The sequence below is a fragment of the Drosophila mauritiana genome, chromosome 2R (genome assembly GCF_004382145.1).
Source record: "Drosophila mauritiana strain mau12 chromosome 2R, ASM438214v1, whole genome shotgun sequence".
Classification (NCBI taxonomy): domain Eukaryota; kingdom Metazoa; phylum Arthropoda; class Insecta; order Diptera; family Drosophilidae; genus Drosophila; species Drosophila mauritiana.
This window is the reverse complement of record NC_046668.1, coordinates 22581536-22598833: the sequence shown is the minus strand read 5'-3', so window position 1 is coordinate 22598833 and position 17298 is coordinate 22581536. Positions and strand designations below refer to the sequence as shown.

The window sequence follows — 17298 nt, the reverse complement described above, 5'->3', positions numbered from 1 at the left end:
TCCTTACAGATGCCATGTGCTGCTCTCTGCGCCGGATCGGATCCCCGATGACCGAGCAATTGAGGCAAATGCATAACCGATGCTCCCCGATCGAACTTCGATTTCAATTTCGACTATTTGTCAGCGCGGCGGCATGTGGGCCATGCTGCATAATGCCGAGTATCTGCCGATCGGCGGACGATAATTGATAATGGAAATACGTGTGTCTGCGCGGGGCGGGGGGATCGCCGGATCGCTGGATGGCCTGCAAGAAAGGGGGAACGACGGACGCCGAGGCACGAAAAGCAGCAAGAAAATGAAGCGGAGCAACCATAATAATATTAATTCCAGTGTGTGCCTCCGCGGGCATTGGTATGGGTATTGTATGGGTATTGGTGTTGGTGTTGGTATGAGAAACTGGGTCAGCGTGTCGACAAATATATGCACACATGTAAGTTGCTGCCGTGCTGCTGCTGCTGCTGCTGTTGCTGTTGCTGCTGTTGCTGCTGCTGCGATGTTGTTGCTGCCGGGGAGCGATAGAAAGTGAAAACGAAGCGGCAGCGGCGACTACGACAATAAAATGGCTATGACGAACGAACTGCGGCTAGAAAATCACATAATCGCCGTCGACAGCGACGCCAGCAGCAGTAGCAGCAACAACTACTACATCAGATGAGGAGGCAGAAGGGCGATCGGCGGGCAAATGAATTATAATTTAGGGAAAATTATGCACGCGGCACTGCGAGCATAAGTAAATAAATGGGAGGCATACAAAATTGAGGCACAAATCAAACGCACGTCGCCAAAATGGGTGAAAACAATAAGAGGCGCTGCTTTCGAACCCACTTTTTGGTGGCCCTTTCCAAAAATCAAAACAATTACTATACATTTTAATGGTCTTTGGAGGCATTAATCAAAACAGATCACATAACACTTTGGATCAAGTGGGCGGGGCGAAGAGGTTTCCGATTTGGGCAGGTCGTTAGGGTTTTTATAACTCCTTGATTAAAGCAAAATTATATGTTGGCTCTGATGGAATTCAACTATGATAATATGCGATGGGGAAAGTATTTAAAATCGTAAAAATATGCATCAATATACATGTATGTGGTTCCCAAAGACCCTAATCTCATCAATGCGAACATAATCTGCAGACATCACGTATACGCCATGACATCCGCCTCCTCAGAGCTTCGCTAAGTCACCGGATCCCCAGATGCCACCGGTGACTAGTCTCAGCATTGCACAATCGGCAAGATCCTATAACAAAGTAGATTCCAAGTAAGCCAAAGTACCAAATATCCATTCCATGTGGAAATTAGCGCACGTTTGGCGACTGTTTACCTTTGAGAGGGCCATAAATTGATGTGCCCCGAATAAAAACAAATGAAAAGGGAAGCCCAAGTAGATAAATATGTCAACGGCAATACAAAGGGAATCAAATAGTGCCCGATTCCCTCGATCCACCGATCCACCGATCCACCGATATAGCCGCACAATCAAAATCGTGACAAGGCAATTACAATCTTCAAAGCGAATGGGAGGCAGCAGGAGAAGCCGACTCTGAAGCCTTTGGGCCAAAATCTCTGCCAAGTGGTCAGCATTTTTGAGTGAGGTGAGGAGCTCATGTAGGACTTAGTTTTGGAGGTGGCCCCCGCCAAAACACAAAAAACGAGCTATGCAACCGGTTAAGGATAGGCCCGGGGACCCCAAAAACCAAAACCACGCCCAAACAAGAAAGCGCGTGGAAGATTACGGCCCGTGATTAGGCCAAGCAAATGCTCGCTGCGTCTGTGTTCGGGTCTCTGAGTGGGCAGAACTGCAGCCCCAAAGAAGCAACCGTCGACCAATATAGCGCTGGACTAACTGGCTGGGCTGCTAAAGTCAGCGAAGCGCTGCAAAAATGCACAAAAACCAACAGTTGCGAAAGGCCCCGAAGATACTCCAAAGACCGTTTGGCGATGGCCCCGTGACACGGATCACGACTGGCACTCATCCTGGCGAGCTCGTGACCAAAGGAAGCAGGGCAAATGCAATGGGCAACCAACCATCCTAAGTGAGGTATTCCTCTAAGTCCTTTACCCCTTGCGACTGCCTCAACTGAACTGCCTGACTTATCCGCATTTTCCGCATAAACTGCTTGATTAGCTTTTCGGATACTTAATTGCTCGACCAATTGCAGAAATAGCTGGCCAAGCGTTTCTGACCCAAATTAGCGACTGCGTGACTGCTTTCTCGCCAATCACGACCCACTTGCCGCCCCCGTGACGAATCGCTTGCATCTCTAGGCGCTACTAAGTCACTAAGTCAGTCCGTCGGGCGGTATGCGCCGTTGTGCCCCTTCTGCTCCGCCCCAGCCATTCCATTCCATTCCACGCCGCTCCATGCCGATTCCGAAGCCGAATCCCAATCCGAGTCCGCGTCCAAACCACTCCAGCCCGATCCGTTTGGCATACATATTTGCTAGTAGCTGGGTTTTGTTTTGTTTAGCGCTTTTGGCCCGGGCCTGGTTATATCATCGAGCACTCTTACGACGTGCCGCAGCCAAATGGTCAACAGCTTGGTCGCTTGGCTGGAGTCGCTCCAGCCGACCAGCACACCAATAGACCAGCCGACCGACTTAGGAGCCTCCAATGGCCAAGACATGCACAGAGAGAAATTGGTGTGGATTGCTGAATTGGGTAGATAGAAAGATACTTGTAACTCATCCTCTGAACTGAGCACTGCATGAGCTATAGTAGGCAGTATATAATATTATTAGTATTAATGTTTATAAACAAAATACAAAATATTTCTCGCTCTGCACAACTCAGCCATGTCTTCAGTCCGATTCCGAGCCAAAAGCCCGAGCGCGCGCTTTATGCATTTTGGAAGCGGTACGCGACGGGCGGGACAGCAAACGGCGCTAAATGGCCGAGTGGCCGACTGGTTGCTTGGCTGGTCAGCTGTCCGATCGGTGGATCGTTGCTCCCCCTGCTCCATGGTCCCCGAGCACCGATCCCCGATCCCCAATCCCCGCTGGAGTCTTCGCCTCACTCTCACTATTCATTCATTCAGTTGAGCGTCGCCGTTCGCTGTATTTGAATAATGTTTGACCCAAATTCGAGTTTTGTGCGCTGTCTCTGTGTCGTTTTATTTTTCCCTCCTGACAAGAAAGTGTTAGTTACTAACAAAAGCCTGGCTGAAAAGTCAACAATGTCTTTTATTTCATTGGTTTTTTCTCGGCTTTTTGCACTCGAGCGGCTTTTATCATTCTGCTGTAACAGACAATCGCCAATTTTCGGGCTGCGTGTGAAATGTTTCGTTCAGCTCGCCAAAACTCGGAAATTAAGATGCCAAAATATGACACAAGAAATCACCGGGCGAATTTGGCTTACAAGCTGCAGGGGTAAAGTGTAGAAACGCACCTCGCTGATTCAGACTAGTAAACAACAAGCGTCGTCCTTGGGCTTTGAGTCAACAGTTTATAAATAAAAACAAGCCATTAGCCATGGGAAAGTTGTTGATAAATATTCAATTTGTATCTGGGCGAATCCCAGAGGGCTTGCTCTCAAATTCGGAGATAGATTATAGATAGATGTACTAGATTGGAGTCGGAAAATCATTAGGGGATCGATGGGAAAGGCATGTCTTTGGGCTAGTGCATGCTCCAAATGCAATTTGCTCATTAGCGGCGACTTACAAACTGTATTAATTGTACATTAAATTCGGCACTAATTTAAAACTAACAACAACGCTTTCCTATTTCACCAAATATTTGTATTAACCATTATTGGGGTTAACTATCCGGTGAACACAATCCGTTATTGTGCCCAATTCCCCCGAGCAGAGAAAAATGCTGCATCATTGGCCGCCGTTAAAAGGCCGTTTTACATATGACATAAAGCAAAACAAGAGCCATGCGATCGTGCTCAACATATTTGGCTTAATGTCTCTCGTTGGCCGAGTGAAAAATCCGTAGCCAGCACATTAAACATTAAATCATGGGGAAAAGAGAGCGCGCCGAGCTGTTTACATGCAGTAAACTTGATGAAAATGTCAAATGTTTTTAGCTTAAGACAAAGGCCACAGCAGTACACAAAAATAATAAGCAAAAAAAAAAACGGCTAACAGAGCAGCCCACAATACTAAACAATCAGAAGGAGATACGTGAGCTTACGAACGTGGCCCCGAGTGTCAAGCCAAGTGGGAACTTTGAGCCCTAAAAAGTGGGTTTTCGCATGAATCATTCACAGCAGGCGAAGGTAGGTGAAAATGCTGATGGAAAACCATTTTATATAGCTGGATATTCAAAGGACTTATGACTGAGGTTGGAACTATAGAGTAATCACGCCTCCTGGTCATTCATTTGGTTTATTGCATGAATCAGTCGCCAATTGAATATATCTACCTATTTCTGCGGCATCACATGGACCGAAAACATGCCGTTTTTTCTGGAAATTCTTACAGCTGCTACCTTGCACTGTTTAGAATTTACAACGACGCTCTCATAAATATGCACCAGTAGGTATCTTTGTTTATCAGCCGGAGTTCAATATATGCCGACTGCGATAAGCCTAGGAACTTGCTTCCTTTTAGCGCTCGCCTCATCGAAATGCACATTAATTGCAGTGGGCTTGGGAGTGCAGACCGGGCTCTGCCGCATCTGTATCCATCTATCTATAGGTCTATGTATCTGCGCAAGGCAATCCATCAGGCGACAGGCGGCACAATCGAATTAGCATTTGCATCAGGTCGCATTGCAAATCTGCGGGGGCTGCTGCAAGTCGGTGGGGAGATGGAGACGGCGTCCGTTTCATTCCATTGGCAATAGTTATTAGCACCTATTTACTTGGCCGGCTACTTGCAACCTGTGGCAACAACTCATTAGACAAATTGCCCGACTTCGATTGGATTGATTTGCAGCAATGGCAATTACAAATGGCCAAAGCAGAAAAAGTATCTCCACTCGCTGCTCGTTTTGTAAGCCAGAAAGGCCAGAAACTGGGCCGGATTGCCCGGCGGCGGCCGGCGCAGCCTTTCCTGGGAATACAAAGTAATGAAAATGTGCCATAACGGCACTGCCCGTACTTCGTCTTCCGAATTAAATGGAGCTAACTGTTGGCCGGCGACGTGCGTTAAACAAATGTCAACGGTTAACAAACCCGGCCCAAAATTAAGCCCCACTCGAGATTCCACGAATTGGCAGGCGATAAAAAAGCGCCGCAGAAGATCTCGGCCTGTAAAACGGTGGCCAGTGGCTAACTACAAGTGTTTTGGCCATTATGCAATGCACCGAGAGAAGAAACTTACTCACTTACTAACTATCTCATTTGCGATTGAAGATGCTTAGTGCCCAATACCCTCTGCTGATTCCCTCTTTGTAATGGGATAAGTATGAATCCGCCAGATACTATGGAATATCTTTAAGATCTAATGGGTATTTTCGCCGAGTGCCTGCGCCGAAAGTGTTAATGGATGGGGCACTTTGGCAGTATCCACTGTAATAACCACGACATAAATCCACCGCCCCGCCTTCCATTCGATGCCAAAGTTAATTAACACACAATCAGGCAACGCACACATGCAAAACCCTAGAGCCAGCGACTAAAGTTAAGAAAAGAAGCAAAGACGCCGGGTGGAAAAGAGCTTGGCAATAAGCGCACAACTCACGTCGCCACTTCAGAGCGCGAGAATGCACCGAAATTAGCCGAAATACAAAATACAAAATACAAAATACGAAATAAAGTTAGAAAAAATAAAGGAGACGCGGAGAGGAAAAGCCGAGAAAAACAGAAATTAAAGTCGTAAGATTACAACAGAAGCAGATTGGAGCTGCATGTGTGTTTTGCGCGGCAGAGGAGTTGGAGCCAGCATGCCATGTGAACCAATTTGTGGCATCAATCTCAGGCGTGATGTGAAATTGGCCAAGACGCCCAGCTAACCAACTAAATGAATCGCGGGAACGCCATTGCTAATTCCGCGCGGATCGCTTGACTCCTCCGATTGGGATTGGGTGAGTGTGATGCAACTGCACTGGGGTGATATTTGGCCAAGTTGCATGCGAAAATGATTGATTTAGATCTTAGCAAGCCAACTACCCACAACTGAATATGGAGAGTGTATCTCCAAGATACTGTGGCGTCCTTTAAGATACTCTAGTGATGAATGCAATCGCGATAGAATGCTATTAAGTGAAAGTAATAGGTAGTACATAGTATGTAAGTAATAACCAACCAATTCTTGCATTCCGCTGCAACTAGAACTGTGATCGATGGACGTGGCCAAAAGCCTATTAGCAAATCGCTCCCAGTTCGTCCTTGAGAGCCCACAAGTCGCAGTGCATCGATTTGCACGAGTAATTTGCATGTAGTGGGCCAAAGCTCTTTGCAGCAAATACTTTTCGTATATCATTTGCCTATGACAGCGCTGGCTGCCCAATGGAAAGCCAAGTAGAACTCGGAGGAGGCCCAGCCCAGGTTGAAGAGACCCACCTGAGGCACTTCCGCTGCACTTAGTGAGCCACTTGTTGTTGGCCAGAAACAGAAACAGAAAAGAAGCTGACAGGCAACAGAAACTTGGCAACGCCGCAAGTGAACGTCTGCCAAACAAAAATATTAAGTACGAACATGTGAGCCGCGGTTTTCGCCTCTTGGGTCTTGGATTTTGGATTCGTTCGTTATTTTTCGACTCTTTGGACCCGGTGCGGTCGCATCAATGACCAAGTCAAGCGTGTATTTTCGTGTGGGTCTGGCTGCGCGGATTTTCCTAGCTGCAATTTGTCCGCTTATTGTTGTTCTACTCGTGTTTGTCTGCGAGCCGCCGAAGACAGAAAGCAAAAACTGGTGGAAAACTGATGGCTGGAAATCAAAATGCGGCGTAGATCGGGTTGTCTAAGTCCAATCTAAACTAGTCGAGGCGTTTGCGGCGGCTTTTGGCTACCACAGAGCATTGACGTGTTGTTTGCATGCCCCCCCGCCCCCCTGTTCAACATGCCCGCCACGCCCGCCGCCCCCCGCCACTTTGCCACCTCAAGCGGGTTTCGCTTTTTGGCTTTCTGAAGAATCGGCAACTAGCTGCAAAAACAAGATTTTCCTCGATTTTCCTCTGCCGCACTAGAGTGCAATGCACTTCCCCGGGCAAAGTCTCCGTCTCCAAGAGATCCGAGAGATCCAAGAGATCCAGTGAGTGAGGAGTTGGCAAGTACATGGATAGCTGGGTAGGTAGGTTGTTGTCGTCTCGGGAAACTGGGTCAATCACTGCTGTGCCCGCGCTTGGCTCCCCACTCCACGTTGCTGATCTCGGACTGAACATTTTGGATTTACTTGCCTCCTTCTGCCGGACGACTGCGACTATGTGGCTCTTTGGATGTTGTTGGATGACGGCGCCAAATGAGTGTAAGTTGGCAACTATTTATTGCTTTTTCTTTTGCCTATTCCCCAGCGATCTAGGTGCACGGCAAAAAAAGAAGCTATACCCAGCTCACTTTGGATGTAATTCTGAAATATATCTTGAAGATACAATATTTATCTCTTCGATCTAAGCTAGTTGGCACTGCAATTTGCATTCCTCCTTCTATCTTATATATCAAGAAAAAACAAAAATGTGCTGACCGATGTGGCTAATGGTTTTCAGCGCAGAAAACTTGTCCTGATCGAGCATTAAAGACACGACTTCATAAATATAAATCGTATTTCCCTGCACTCGAGTATCTTCAAAATAATAGCATATCTTGGCTTGGAATAAATTGGAAAGAGCAAACTCGTTTTTGGCTGCTGTTTTGCAGATTGGCAGACGGATGATGATATCTCCGCGACGAGAGTTGGCCCACTTTTCAGAGCCGGGTTCTCAGCCCCGGCCGGGGAACTTCCGCTCAGGATAACCCCTGCTGACCCGCCGGAGTGACATAACTAACGGTTAAACGCACTTTAACCGGACAGCGAAGTTGAAGTGCCAGACGAAAGAACGTGTTATAGTGCCGCGATGCTTGGGCCGACTTCTTGGCTTGGAAAAGTTCTCGACGCCGCGTTCTCGGCTTCTGGCCGTCATTCAGAAAAGCCGGCCGGCTCTTTCGCTTGAAAGCCGAGCAGAACTGGTTCTCGCGCGCACTTACCTCTTCTTTTCCTTATTTTTCCGTGTGTCTGGGGCTTGTTCTTAGCCGACTTTGTTGTTGGCTGGCTTTTGGGCAGAGCTTTGCTTTTGTCACGAGACCGCTAACGTCGCTTAATGTCTTTTAATTCCGCCGAATTTGTCGCATTTGAGGTCTGCGGAGGCACTTAATGGAAGCGCTTGTGCGACTCTGAGATCCGCCCGAGATTGTGATGTATTATGTGTGGCAAGTTGACTTTTATGTGGAAAGAATTCGGTTAATTGGTTGGATCTTTCGAGAAAATTATACAGTAATATTTCTGGCTTTTCTTAATTCTTAAATATTTAAGAATATCAAAAGCGTCTTTTATAATTTTATAATATGAGAAGAATTACTAAGTTCTTTTAGACTTATAATAATAAGCTCAATAAGTTGTATTTATGTATATACACCATGAGTTTTGAAAGTCTAAATGGGCTTTTACGTTACTTTAACCTCATAGCAGCAGGAAATTGTTACACTTTCAGTTTTAAGTACTGAGTTAAAAACATTAATGTACTTAGGAATATTTTTAAACCAAGCGACAGTTACAGACAGCGTTGCCACATGTGCTCAATAATTTAAAATTCGTTTTTCAACTGGCGCTTTTCCACTCTACACGTTACTTACTTGACGCATGTAACTTACATTTGACGCATGCAATACATTCTACGTTTGTTTGTTCTGGCAACGCTGGCTTAACGGACGTTTTCTGTTTAAATGAAAAATTTTTATTGTCTGCAGCTCCAACTGATTCTACAGAATCATTATCAATATTACAATTCAGAACGAAAAATAAAACCAAAGTTATATACATGACTCTCTCTATGAAGCAAAAACACAACGTTTTAAATTTTAAATAAATTCCATTTATTATTTGTCAAAAATGTTTGCCATTATTAGTTATTTATTGGGTACAAATGTTTTTATTCATATAAAACTACAAGAGAAGTACTGCACACGAATACAAAGTGAATAGATTGTGCCCTAAGATTACGTAAATACATTTGCAGATGCTTTTAGAAATTGCCTTTTATAGAGGATCTCATGAGAGTTGTCGTTCGATTATCTTTGGATGAGCTCGTTTATCGTACAGCCCTAAACGTAAGTGCCGCTTCCAGGACGCTGGACAATCTCGAGGTGAGATTTCTGCATAAATTCGATATCCTTTGCAATACTAGATACTTGTGGTCCTTCCGCTGACGTTGCGACATAAATAGTAGTATAGAGATGACGGGGATAACTTGGGGTTATGAATGGAGTGACGTGGGTGGCGGGTGGATAGCGGGTGAAAATGGCTGCGAGAAATGCGATAGACGTGCCTCCGTGTAAAGTGTATATGGTATATAGTATAGTATAAAGTATATAGCGCAGAGGAGGTGACAAGTGCCGAAAATGAACAAAAAGATGAAGATGCGAGATGTCAGATGTGAGATGCGAGATGATGCGGGATGGGCGATGATGGATGACGAGCTGGATGATGGGGAGTAGCGGAAGCAGGGGCTTGGGAACATTTCCGTTTGATGTTCTAACTACGCTTGACCTTCCTGTCCGTCTGCATGTCCTTCCTGTCCGTGTGTGATGATTGTGGTGGTGTGTGGTCTGCGTCTGCTGTGACCGTGTGTGTGTGTCCAACGGCGGGGGTCACAGGATGCTGCAGTGCTTGGCCGCCAGCTGGTGGCGCATGCCGCGCAGAAAGCGGACATCCCTATCCCCCCTGCCGTCACGCACGCCCCTCATTCCTCTGGCCACACCATTAAATACAATCGCCCTCGACCTCCTCCTGATTGACCTCCGGGTCGAACTCGTCGTCGGCGGTGGCCTCCTGGTACTGCTGGTACTCGGACACCAGGTCGTTCATGTTGCTCTCCGCCTCGGTGAACTCCATCTCGTCCATGCCCTCGCCGGTGTACCAGTGCAGGAAGGCCTTGCGCCGGAACATGGCCGAGAACTGCTCGGAGATCCGCTTGAACAGCTCCTGGATGGCCGTGGTGTTGCCGATGAACGTGGAGGACATCTTCAGGCCCTTCGGCGGGATGTCGCACACCGCGGTCTTCACGTTGTTCGGGATCCACTCCACGAAGTAGGAGCTGTTCTTGTTCTGCACCGCCAGCATCTGCTCGTCCACCTCCTTCATGGACATGCGGCCGCGGAAGACGGCGGCCACCGTGAGGTAGCGACCGTGGCGCGGATCACAGGCGGCCATCATGTTCTTGGCGTCGAACATCTGCTGGGTCAGCTCGGGAACGGTGAGGGCGCGGTACTGCTGCGATCCGCGCGAGGTGAGCGGCGCGAATCCGGGCATGAAGAAGTGGAGACGCGGGAATGGAACCATGTTGACCGCCAGCTTGCGCAGATCGGCGTTCAGCTGGCCGGGGAAGCGCAGGCAGGTGGTCACCCCGGACATGGTCAGCGAGACCAGGTGGTTCAAGTCTCCGTAGCTGGGATTCGACACCTTCAGCGTCCTGAAGCAGATGTCGTACAGCGCCTCGTTGTCGATGCAGTACGTCTCGTCTGTGTTCTCCACCAGCTGGTGGATCGACAGGGTGGCGTTGTAGGGCTCCACCACGGTGTCCGACACCTTGGGCGAGGGCACCACCGAGTACGTGTTCATGATGCGGTCGGGGTACTCCTCGCGGATCTTCGAGATCAGCAGGGTGCCCATTCCGGACCCAGTGCCGCCGCCCAGCGAGTGCGTCAGTTGGAAGCCCTAAAGACATACGGAATCAGTACCACAATATCTCGTTCTCATCCAAAAGTACCCACCTGCAGGCAGTCGCAGTTCTCGCACTCCTTGCGGACCACGTCCAGGACATTGTCCACCAGCTCGGCGCCCTCGGTGTAGTGACCCTTGGCCCAGTTGTTGCCCGCTCCCGACTGTCCGTACACGAAGTTGTCCGGCCGGAAGAGCTGTCCATACGGACCGGAACGCACCGACTCCATGGTTCCGGGCTCCAGATCCAGCAGGATGGCCCTGGGCACGTACTTGCCTCCCGACGACCGCGTGACTGCTGAAAGGGGATGAGATTAGTGAAACCCATTGGCCCATCTTATGATATGGCAAAGTGTTACCCGATGCCTCGTTGTAGTAGACACTGACGCGCTCCAGCTGCAGATCACTGTCGCCCACGTAGATGCCATTGCTGTCGATGCCGTGCTCCTCGGAAATGATCTCCCAGAACTGCGGAAAGCAAAGGGAAAGGGTGTTAGGAAGTTGTACTCAAAGCTGGATCCCAGCATCATAACTTCTTCAGATTGCTTAAGAAAAAAAACCGTACTTATTGCGCTTCATTAAACTGGCAACAAACTCGTTTGATTAGAAGTAATTAGTATGAGTTTTTCAAGCTCAACCCATATTAAACCAATTAACAAATTCGCCGAACGTCAAATATTGCTTCGTTCAAAGAAAACTTGCCATGTTTCTCAGAAATAAATATACGTACATAATATACGCCATTGAGATAAGAAGCTGCATCCCGCATCTTGGCAGCTCCTTATCCGCCACTCCAGCGGAGATCTTTCATCCTTATCGGCCAGCCCGTATGATATCTTTATGGACCCAGCGGAGCACTTGGCGATTGCGGATTCTTTAGTCCGCACAAAGACCCACTAAATATTCCCGGAGCCGTTCATCAAGTTGAGTAATTGTGCCCACCCAGCCATGTCAGAGTTCATGTTGAGCCCTGACATATGGCCGCAGCCACAGAATCCGCCCGAAATCCAAAAAAACATAGAGAGGCACCCAAGAACCATTCTAGACTCCTCCGATGTGAAAATGTGACAATGTGACAAACAACAAGGCGCAGCCGCAGCCCATAAAGTTTGAGGTTTGGAAAAACACACAAGTACGAGTATATATATGGGCTAAATGCGGATGCGGACGGCCTGGCCTGGCCTGGCCTGTCCATATAGGGGGCCTCCGATGGCGCAGTCAGAAGTGAGACAGATTGCCCCGAAAAAAGGGAAAACCGAATTTATGTTTAGTTTTTCAAACGTCAGTTTTGGACGCCGCCGAACATGCCCTGATTTAGTGCTAAATTTAAAAAATGCGTCCGGGCTGGTAAAAATTAAATAAAAAACCCTGTCCCTCTCACTGTATGGGACAAAATTTCCACGCCACGCCGCTCCTGGGGAGAAATGCATTTAAAAATAGCGGAGCAGAGCAGAATGGGATGGGTTGCGATGGGATGGGATGGGATGGGATGTGATGGGAGTGTGAGAGATACACGACTGCTGACTCATCGGGGGCCAGGAATTAGAGACTGCAGGCCAATGACCCACCATTAGATGGGGCCACCTCCTTAGACACACTCCCCCTCCCCTCCAGTGACCCGATCGAAATGCGATAAATTACGTATCTCATGGATACACAGCCATCGCGGCGATTTATTGAGGAAGTGCTCTGCAATTGTTGTGCTGCGTTTAACAAGAACCAAATTTGGGCGCCTCCGGGGATCATTGGGCGACTATTTGGGGATCGGTTTTGGGGATCAGCATAGCCTCTCCAACGGAGCGAAACGCGGCTGGCTTGGCAACAGTCCCCGAGATTCTCCGCCGAGGAACAGGGGAAATAATAAAAATGTTAGCGATGTCTGCCGTCTGAGTTGTTTCCCTTTGGCACTTGAACTTGACGTGTGCGACTATAAACAAAGGCACTGGGAACTGGGGATGGGGATGGGGTTGCAGCTGGGGATGGGGTCCGACTGCGAGGGGAAGGAGGAGTGGAGCTACCCATGGCGTCTGCATTTCTTTGTTTATTTATGGCCCAGCGGAGAGGGGCGGAAACTACAGCAACGAAGTGAATCTCTGGCAACTGCAATCTTAGCAAGATCATCAAATTTAATTGGAGTGTGGCCGCTGCAATTATGAAGCTCCAGCAACAAAGCGCGGCTTATAAGGCCGAGCAAACAGAAAACAAACCACACGCGGCAGCAACAAATATGAAAACCGAATTAGCACACAAAACTGTTGAAGTGAAAAGTCGTTTTTCACGGCCCCTCCTGCCCCCCATTTCCACTTCCCCCCCTTCGGGCACGACCATCGCTGATCGCTTTACTTTTCCATTCGACTAATGCTCCACCTTGGATTTTCATTTGCCAGATAATGGCTTTGTCGGAAAACTGTCGGCCTTTTCGGTGAACGGCAGTTGGAGGCATAAACGGAGGCACAGTTAGATTGCAATTATAGATTGATGGCTTTTCGGCCAGATTTATTTCGGGCGAACACGATCGGTGGCGAGAATTCAATTTGGAGAAGAAAACTCGCTTACCGTTGACTGTTTGTGATGAAAACGTTCTGCAAATGGAACTGGCCAACTGTATCTTGGAAAGCCCCAAGCAAGATGGTTGTATGGGAAGGTAGTAGATCCTAGGAGTATATGTTTCTTTCCCTCACATCTGTCCAAACTATCTATTATGAATGTGGAGTTCATTGGTATGCTTTTCGACAATTAGTTCATCCACGAAAACAGCCAACATCTGTTCTAACAGCTTCGCTGGCGAGTCCAATCTTCAATTCGTGCAATTAGCTCGCAAAGCTCTGCTGCCTGGAGTCTAGTAACTGCAACTGGTCTAAGCCCCCTTTGGAGACGGGACCGCCGCCCCTGGCCACGCCTCTAGCATGCGATCATCTGGCGACTGGCAATCGAGACGCCCTCATTAAGTGTTGCATGTCTGGGAGCCCGAGACTCCTCCACTCCCCCAATCCGCGACTGCACTGCTTCTATGCGAGACTCGCGAGGAGGGAATCACTCGAGCGTGAACTTGGAGCCCATCTTCTTTCTGCAGAGGATCGCTGGCCATGCAAAGAGACGGAGAGTGCATTTTCACAAGATATAAAGCATTTGGCATCCGAGGAGGCAAATTCCTCGATTGAAGGGCCCCGCACCCGCACCCACGCCCACTCTTGACTTTTGTCTTTTCCCGCAGCTGCTGTGGAGTGTCAAAAAAGACGGAGGAAGGCGATAAGAATTCCGAAAGAGAGCCCCGGGTTTATTGACTTCGGATCTGGACGGCCCTTGGATCCTACTTAATCTCGGAGGCCGCGCACTTAGTATGCATTCATCGTCGTGGCTCGAGCCAAAAGGGGAATCGCACGCAGAGTGGCCAGTGGGCAACCCCGGTATCCTGTAATCGTATACAGGACAGGTCCGGTGAGTCACTTCCTTCCTCTCCTGCACTTGTGCGGCTTTCGGGCTGGCAGAGGGCCATTCCTATTCAAGAAGCCCCTTGTCCACTCAGCTGTTAGTTTTTTCTTTCTCAGTTTCCCTGTTTTTGGGGTCTCACATTACCAAGGGGGTTCGCTGCTCAAATTACCAGACAAACTTCCCATCATATCTCATTCAGTACTTATATACCTACGAGCGCTGCCCCATAAAACCATTGCTATTGCCGAAATTCCGGGAAGCCGAAAAGGCAGGCGAGGTTGCTTTCAAATTGAAGCTGCTGACTAGTCAGTCATTCGCTGCGTCGTCTAATTCTCCCCAAATTGACTCATATCAAGTGATTAAGATTCGCGCGCTTATCTTTCGTGAGTGTGCTACGATGTGGCTTTATCAGCGACCCACTTTGCACTGGGGGGCAATTGGAGTCTGTGGCATTGACATTGATGCCGCAGAAAAATGCACTCAGCGGGGACCCACTTGTAAGAAACACATCGCTCCAAACTGGTATTGCCAAAAAACAACTGAGTTCGCCAAAGCCGGTTGCCTGCCCGCCTCCTTTTCGCGAAGAACTGCACTTTGCGTGCTTTGCGGGCGTGCTGATTGGATTGGGTGGACTATCCTATATCCATCATATGTACAAATCAGAACCCAATTGCTACGATCGTTTGCATTACTCAAGTTTCCGTTCCTCGTTCACTCCGATTGATAAAAGCCCAGTAGTGGTTGGCACTATTGTTCATCGGATACTCTACCCGTAATTCTAGGAAAGATTAGAACAGCTGCAGTTCGTTGGATGAAGGGGAAGCCTCTTATAAGTATTTGTGTATTTGCTATGGGGGAACTTGTTCGCCATTATTTATTTATTGGCCGAGAACGGCTTGAATATTGGATTAATGTGTACATTACATTCATAAACATGAATGATGGCTTTCAGTTACTACTCCAGTGATTACCAACTGAAATCAAGTTATATTGCCCAACCAACAAAGCTTTCTTTACCTACTATTGCTTCGTTTATTGCAATTTTTGTGGTTTCTTTGGAGCGCAGGAAACTCAAGCAAAGCGAAAAGATTTCTCCGGTCAGATAATTCGAGAGATTTCCCTCCTCGGCCCAAAGTTGCAGTAGTCCCCAGAAGTTTCCTCGCTGATTTGCGCCTCAGCCAAACATATTGCTCCCTCCCTAAGTTCCCCGCCCAATTTCCCCGGCAGGGTTTGCCATGAATCACTTTTCGTGATCTGCAGCCGGCCCAACCCGTTTTCTTTTTTCTTCGTCGCGAAGCAGAAAGGGCATATCGAGTGCCAGACGAGCTCAAAATAAGTTTCTTTCAACGTCCACTTTTTGCACTTTGCATTTTTTATTTAACGTATCTCTGCTCGTTTTTTGTTAATTTTCTTTCGCTTTAATTGCTGAATGCGCTGAAAAAGGCGGCGACATCGAACCGCGCGTCGCAGCGATCATTTTGGAAACTCATTGAAAAACGTTTTCGGGCAATCTGAATAAATTAAGTGCCACCAGAAATCGGCGATCGGCCGACTCGAGAAAATGCGAGTTGCAAAGGAGACTAGTGACGAGACCTACCTTAGCGCCGATTTGGTTGCCGCACTGGCCGGCCTGCAGGTGCACGATTTCTCTCATCTTGAAAACGGCGATTTGTGGGGTCGAAGGCTAAGGCTGGAATCGGATCTTGGTCTCAGTCTGGAGAAGGATGCACCGCACGGTCCGAGTAGCTGCTGGATCTTCAGACGTTCAGATGTCCAGAGGTTCTGGTGCTCAGCTTTTCAGGTTTCAGAACGAAGGCGCAACTTCACCGCACAACGCACAAGACACAACTGATCGGCGGAACCAAACTCGAGTCCGTCGACGATGTTCTGGCGACTTTGAGTCGACTGCGACTCGAGTGCCGCCGCTGCGGCCAGAGCGAGACGGCCGATCGCACTCACACCAAGGCAGCGGCTCACCGACACGCACACAGACACGCACACAGCCGCAGTGCGCACAGTGGGGCCAATGCGGAGTTATTCAGCTCAAAACTCGCCACATGGCAGCTCCTCTCGGAGTGCAACTCCTCACCTGTCATTATTCTTCAATCAGATTTTTAAGCAAGTTACTTCAAAAGAGCTTAATGATAACCGATCTTTTCAGTTATTTTGCTGCAAATTTTAATCAATTAGTGACTAAAAACAGTTGACTAATTTCTCCTTTGACTCACTCCCTTCACCATACTTTAATTTTTAAAGTTTCATTTATCGTTTGTTGTTTTGAGAACTTACTGAGGCATGTGAGCTGTAATTTAATAAAAATGTTTCTAAAAAACATTAAGCTTTTCCATATCTCCATATCCGAAAATGTGCCATTAAACTCGCTTGCCTGTTGTTTTGTACCAATAAAATAGTGACTGTATTATGACTGGGCTAAAAATATGTTCGAAGTATAGGGGGGAGGCCATGGGGTGGTCTCAAATCATTTTCGGTAATTCGAAAGTTTATGCGTCAATCGGCGGAAGTTCGGGAAAAGTTTCGCCAAAGGAGTTGGGTGGCAGGGAGCCCAAGTCAGTGGCAAGTGTAATTTGGAGCCGCCTTTCGGTTTCGTTATTAATTTCGCATTGGTTCATGCTCTGGCGGCAGAAAATCGGAGAAACATATATAGTTGCATATTGTGGCACCCCGCCGTCGCTTTCCTGTTCCTAAGTTCACACATTTTTACGCTGTCAACTGCAGCGACTTTCACGTTCTAATTTTATCCGGCAGAATGCACAGGTATGCAACTCGACTCCCCGACTCCCGACTTCTCCGTATCCGCACCTATATGTATCTGAGATTCGGAGACCCACAGTCCTACGAGTGTGTGCATTTTCCGACTGGCTGTGTGCACTTCCACAAAAGTGTCACCGCAGTCATTAGAAATGTTTCGTCCTCTTACATGTGTTTTTCCTTCGTTTTGGAGCTCCTAATGCACTCGGTGAAAATGGAAATGAAAACGAAACGGAGATGGAGATGCAGATGGAGAGGAAAAGCGGGATGCAGAGTGGTATTTTTAGACGGACTCCGC

At 48.0% G+C, this 17298-nt stretch overlaps 1 protein-coding gene across 2 annotated transcripts; it reads right to left on the bottom strand.

Annotated features, from left to right (window-relative positions):
• Window positions 1-9743: 9743 nt before the first annotated feature.
• On the bottom strand, window positions 9744-16093 carry LOC117138466 (tubulin beta-3 chain). 2 transcript variants are annotated; one of them, XM_033300592.1, is made up of 4 exons: window positions 15829-16093; window positions 11159-11267; window positions 10853-11097; window positions 9744-10796 (listed from the first exon to the last, which is right to left on the bottom strand). In XM_033300592.1, the coding sequence occupies exons 1-4, from the start codon at window positions 15883-15885 to the stop codon at window positions 9843-9845; spliced, it is 1365 nt and encodes a 454-aa protein (XP_033156483.1). In that variant the 5' UTR covers window positions 15886-16093; the 3' UTR covers window positions 9744-9842. The 2 variants fall into 2 exon arrangements, with proteins under 2 accessions (XP_033156483.1, XP_033156484.1); XM_033300593.1 differs by having other exon boundaries at window positions 10853-11094.
• Between the last annotated feature and the right edge of the window lie 1205 nt (window positions 16094-17298).

What these genes read in the sequence shown, in the direction of transcription:
- LOC117138466 (XM_033300592.1), bottom strand. Translation starts at nt 15,885, where the DNA reads ATGAGAGAAATCGTGCACCTGCAGGCCGGCCAGTGCGGCAACCAAATC. An exon ending in GCAACCAAATCGGCGCTAAG is followed by an intron (nt 11,268 to 15,828) that starts GTAGGTCTCGTC and finishes TGCTTTCCGCAG; the next exon opens with TTCTGGGAGATCATTTCCGA. An exon ending in AGAACTGCGACTGCCTGCAG is followed by an intron (nt 10,797 to 10,852) that starts GTGGGTACTTTT and finishes GTATGTCTTTAG; the next exon opens with GGCTTCCAACTGACGCACTC.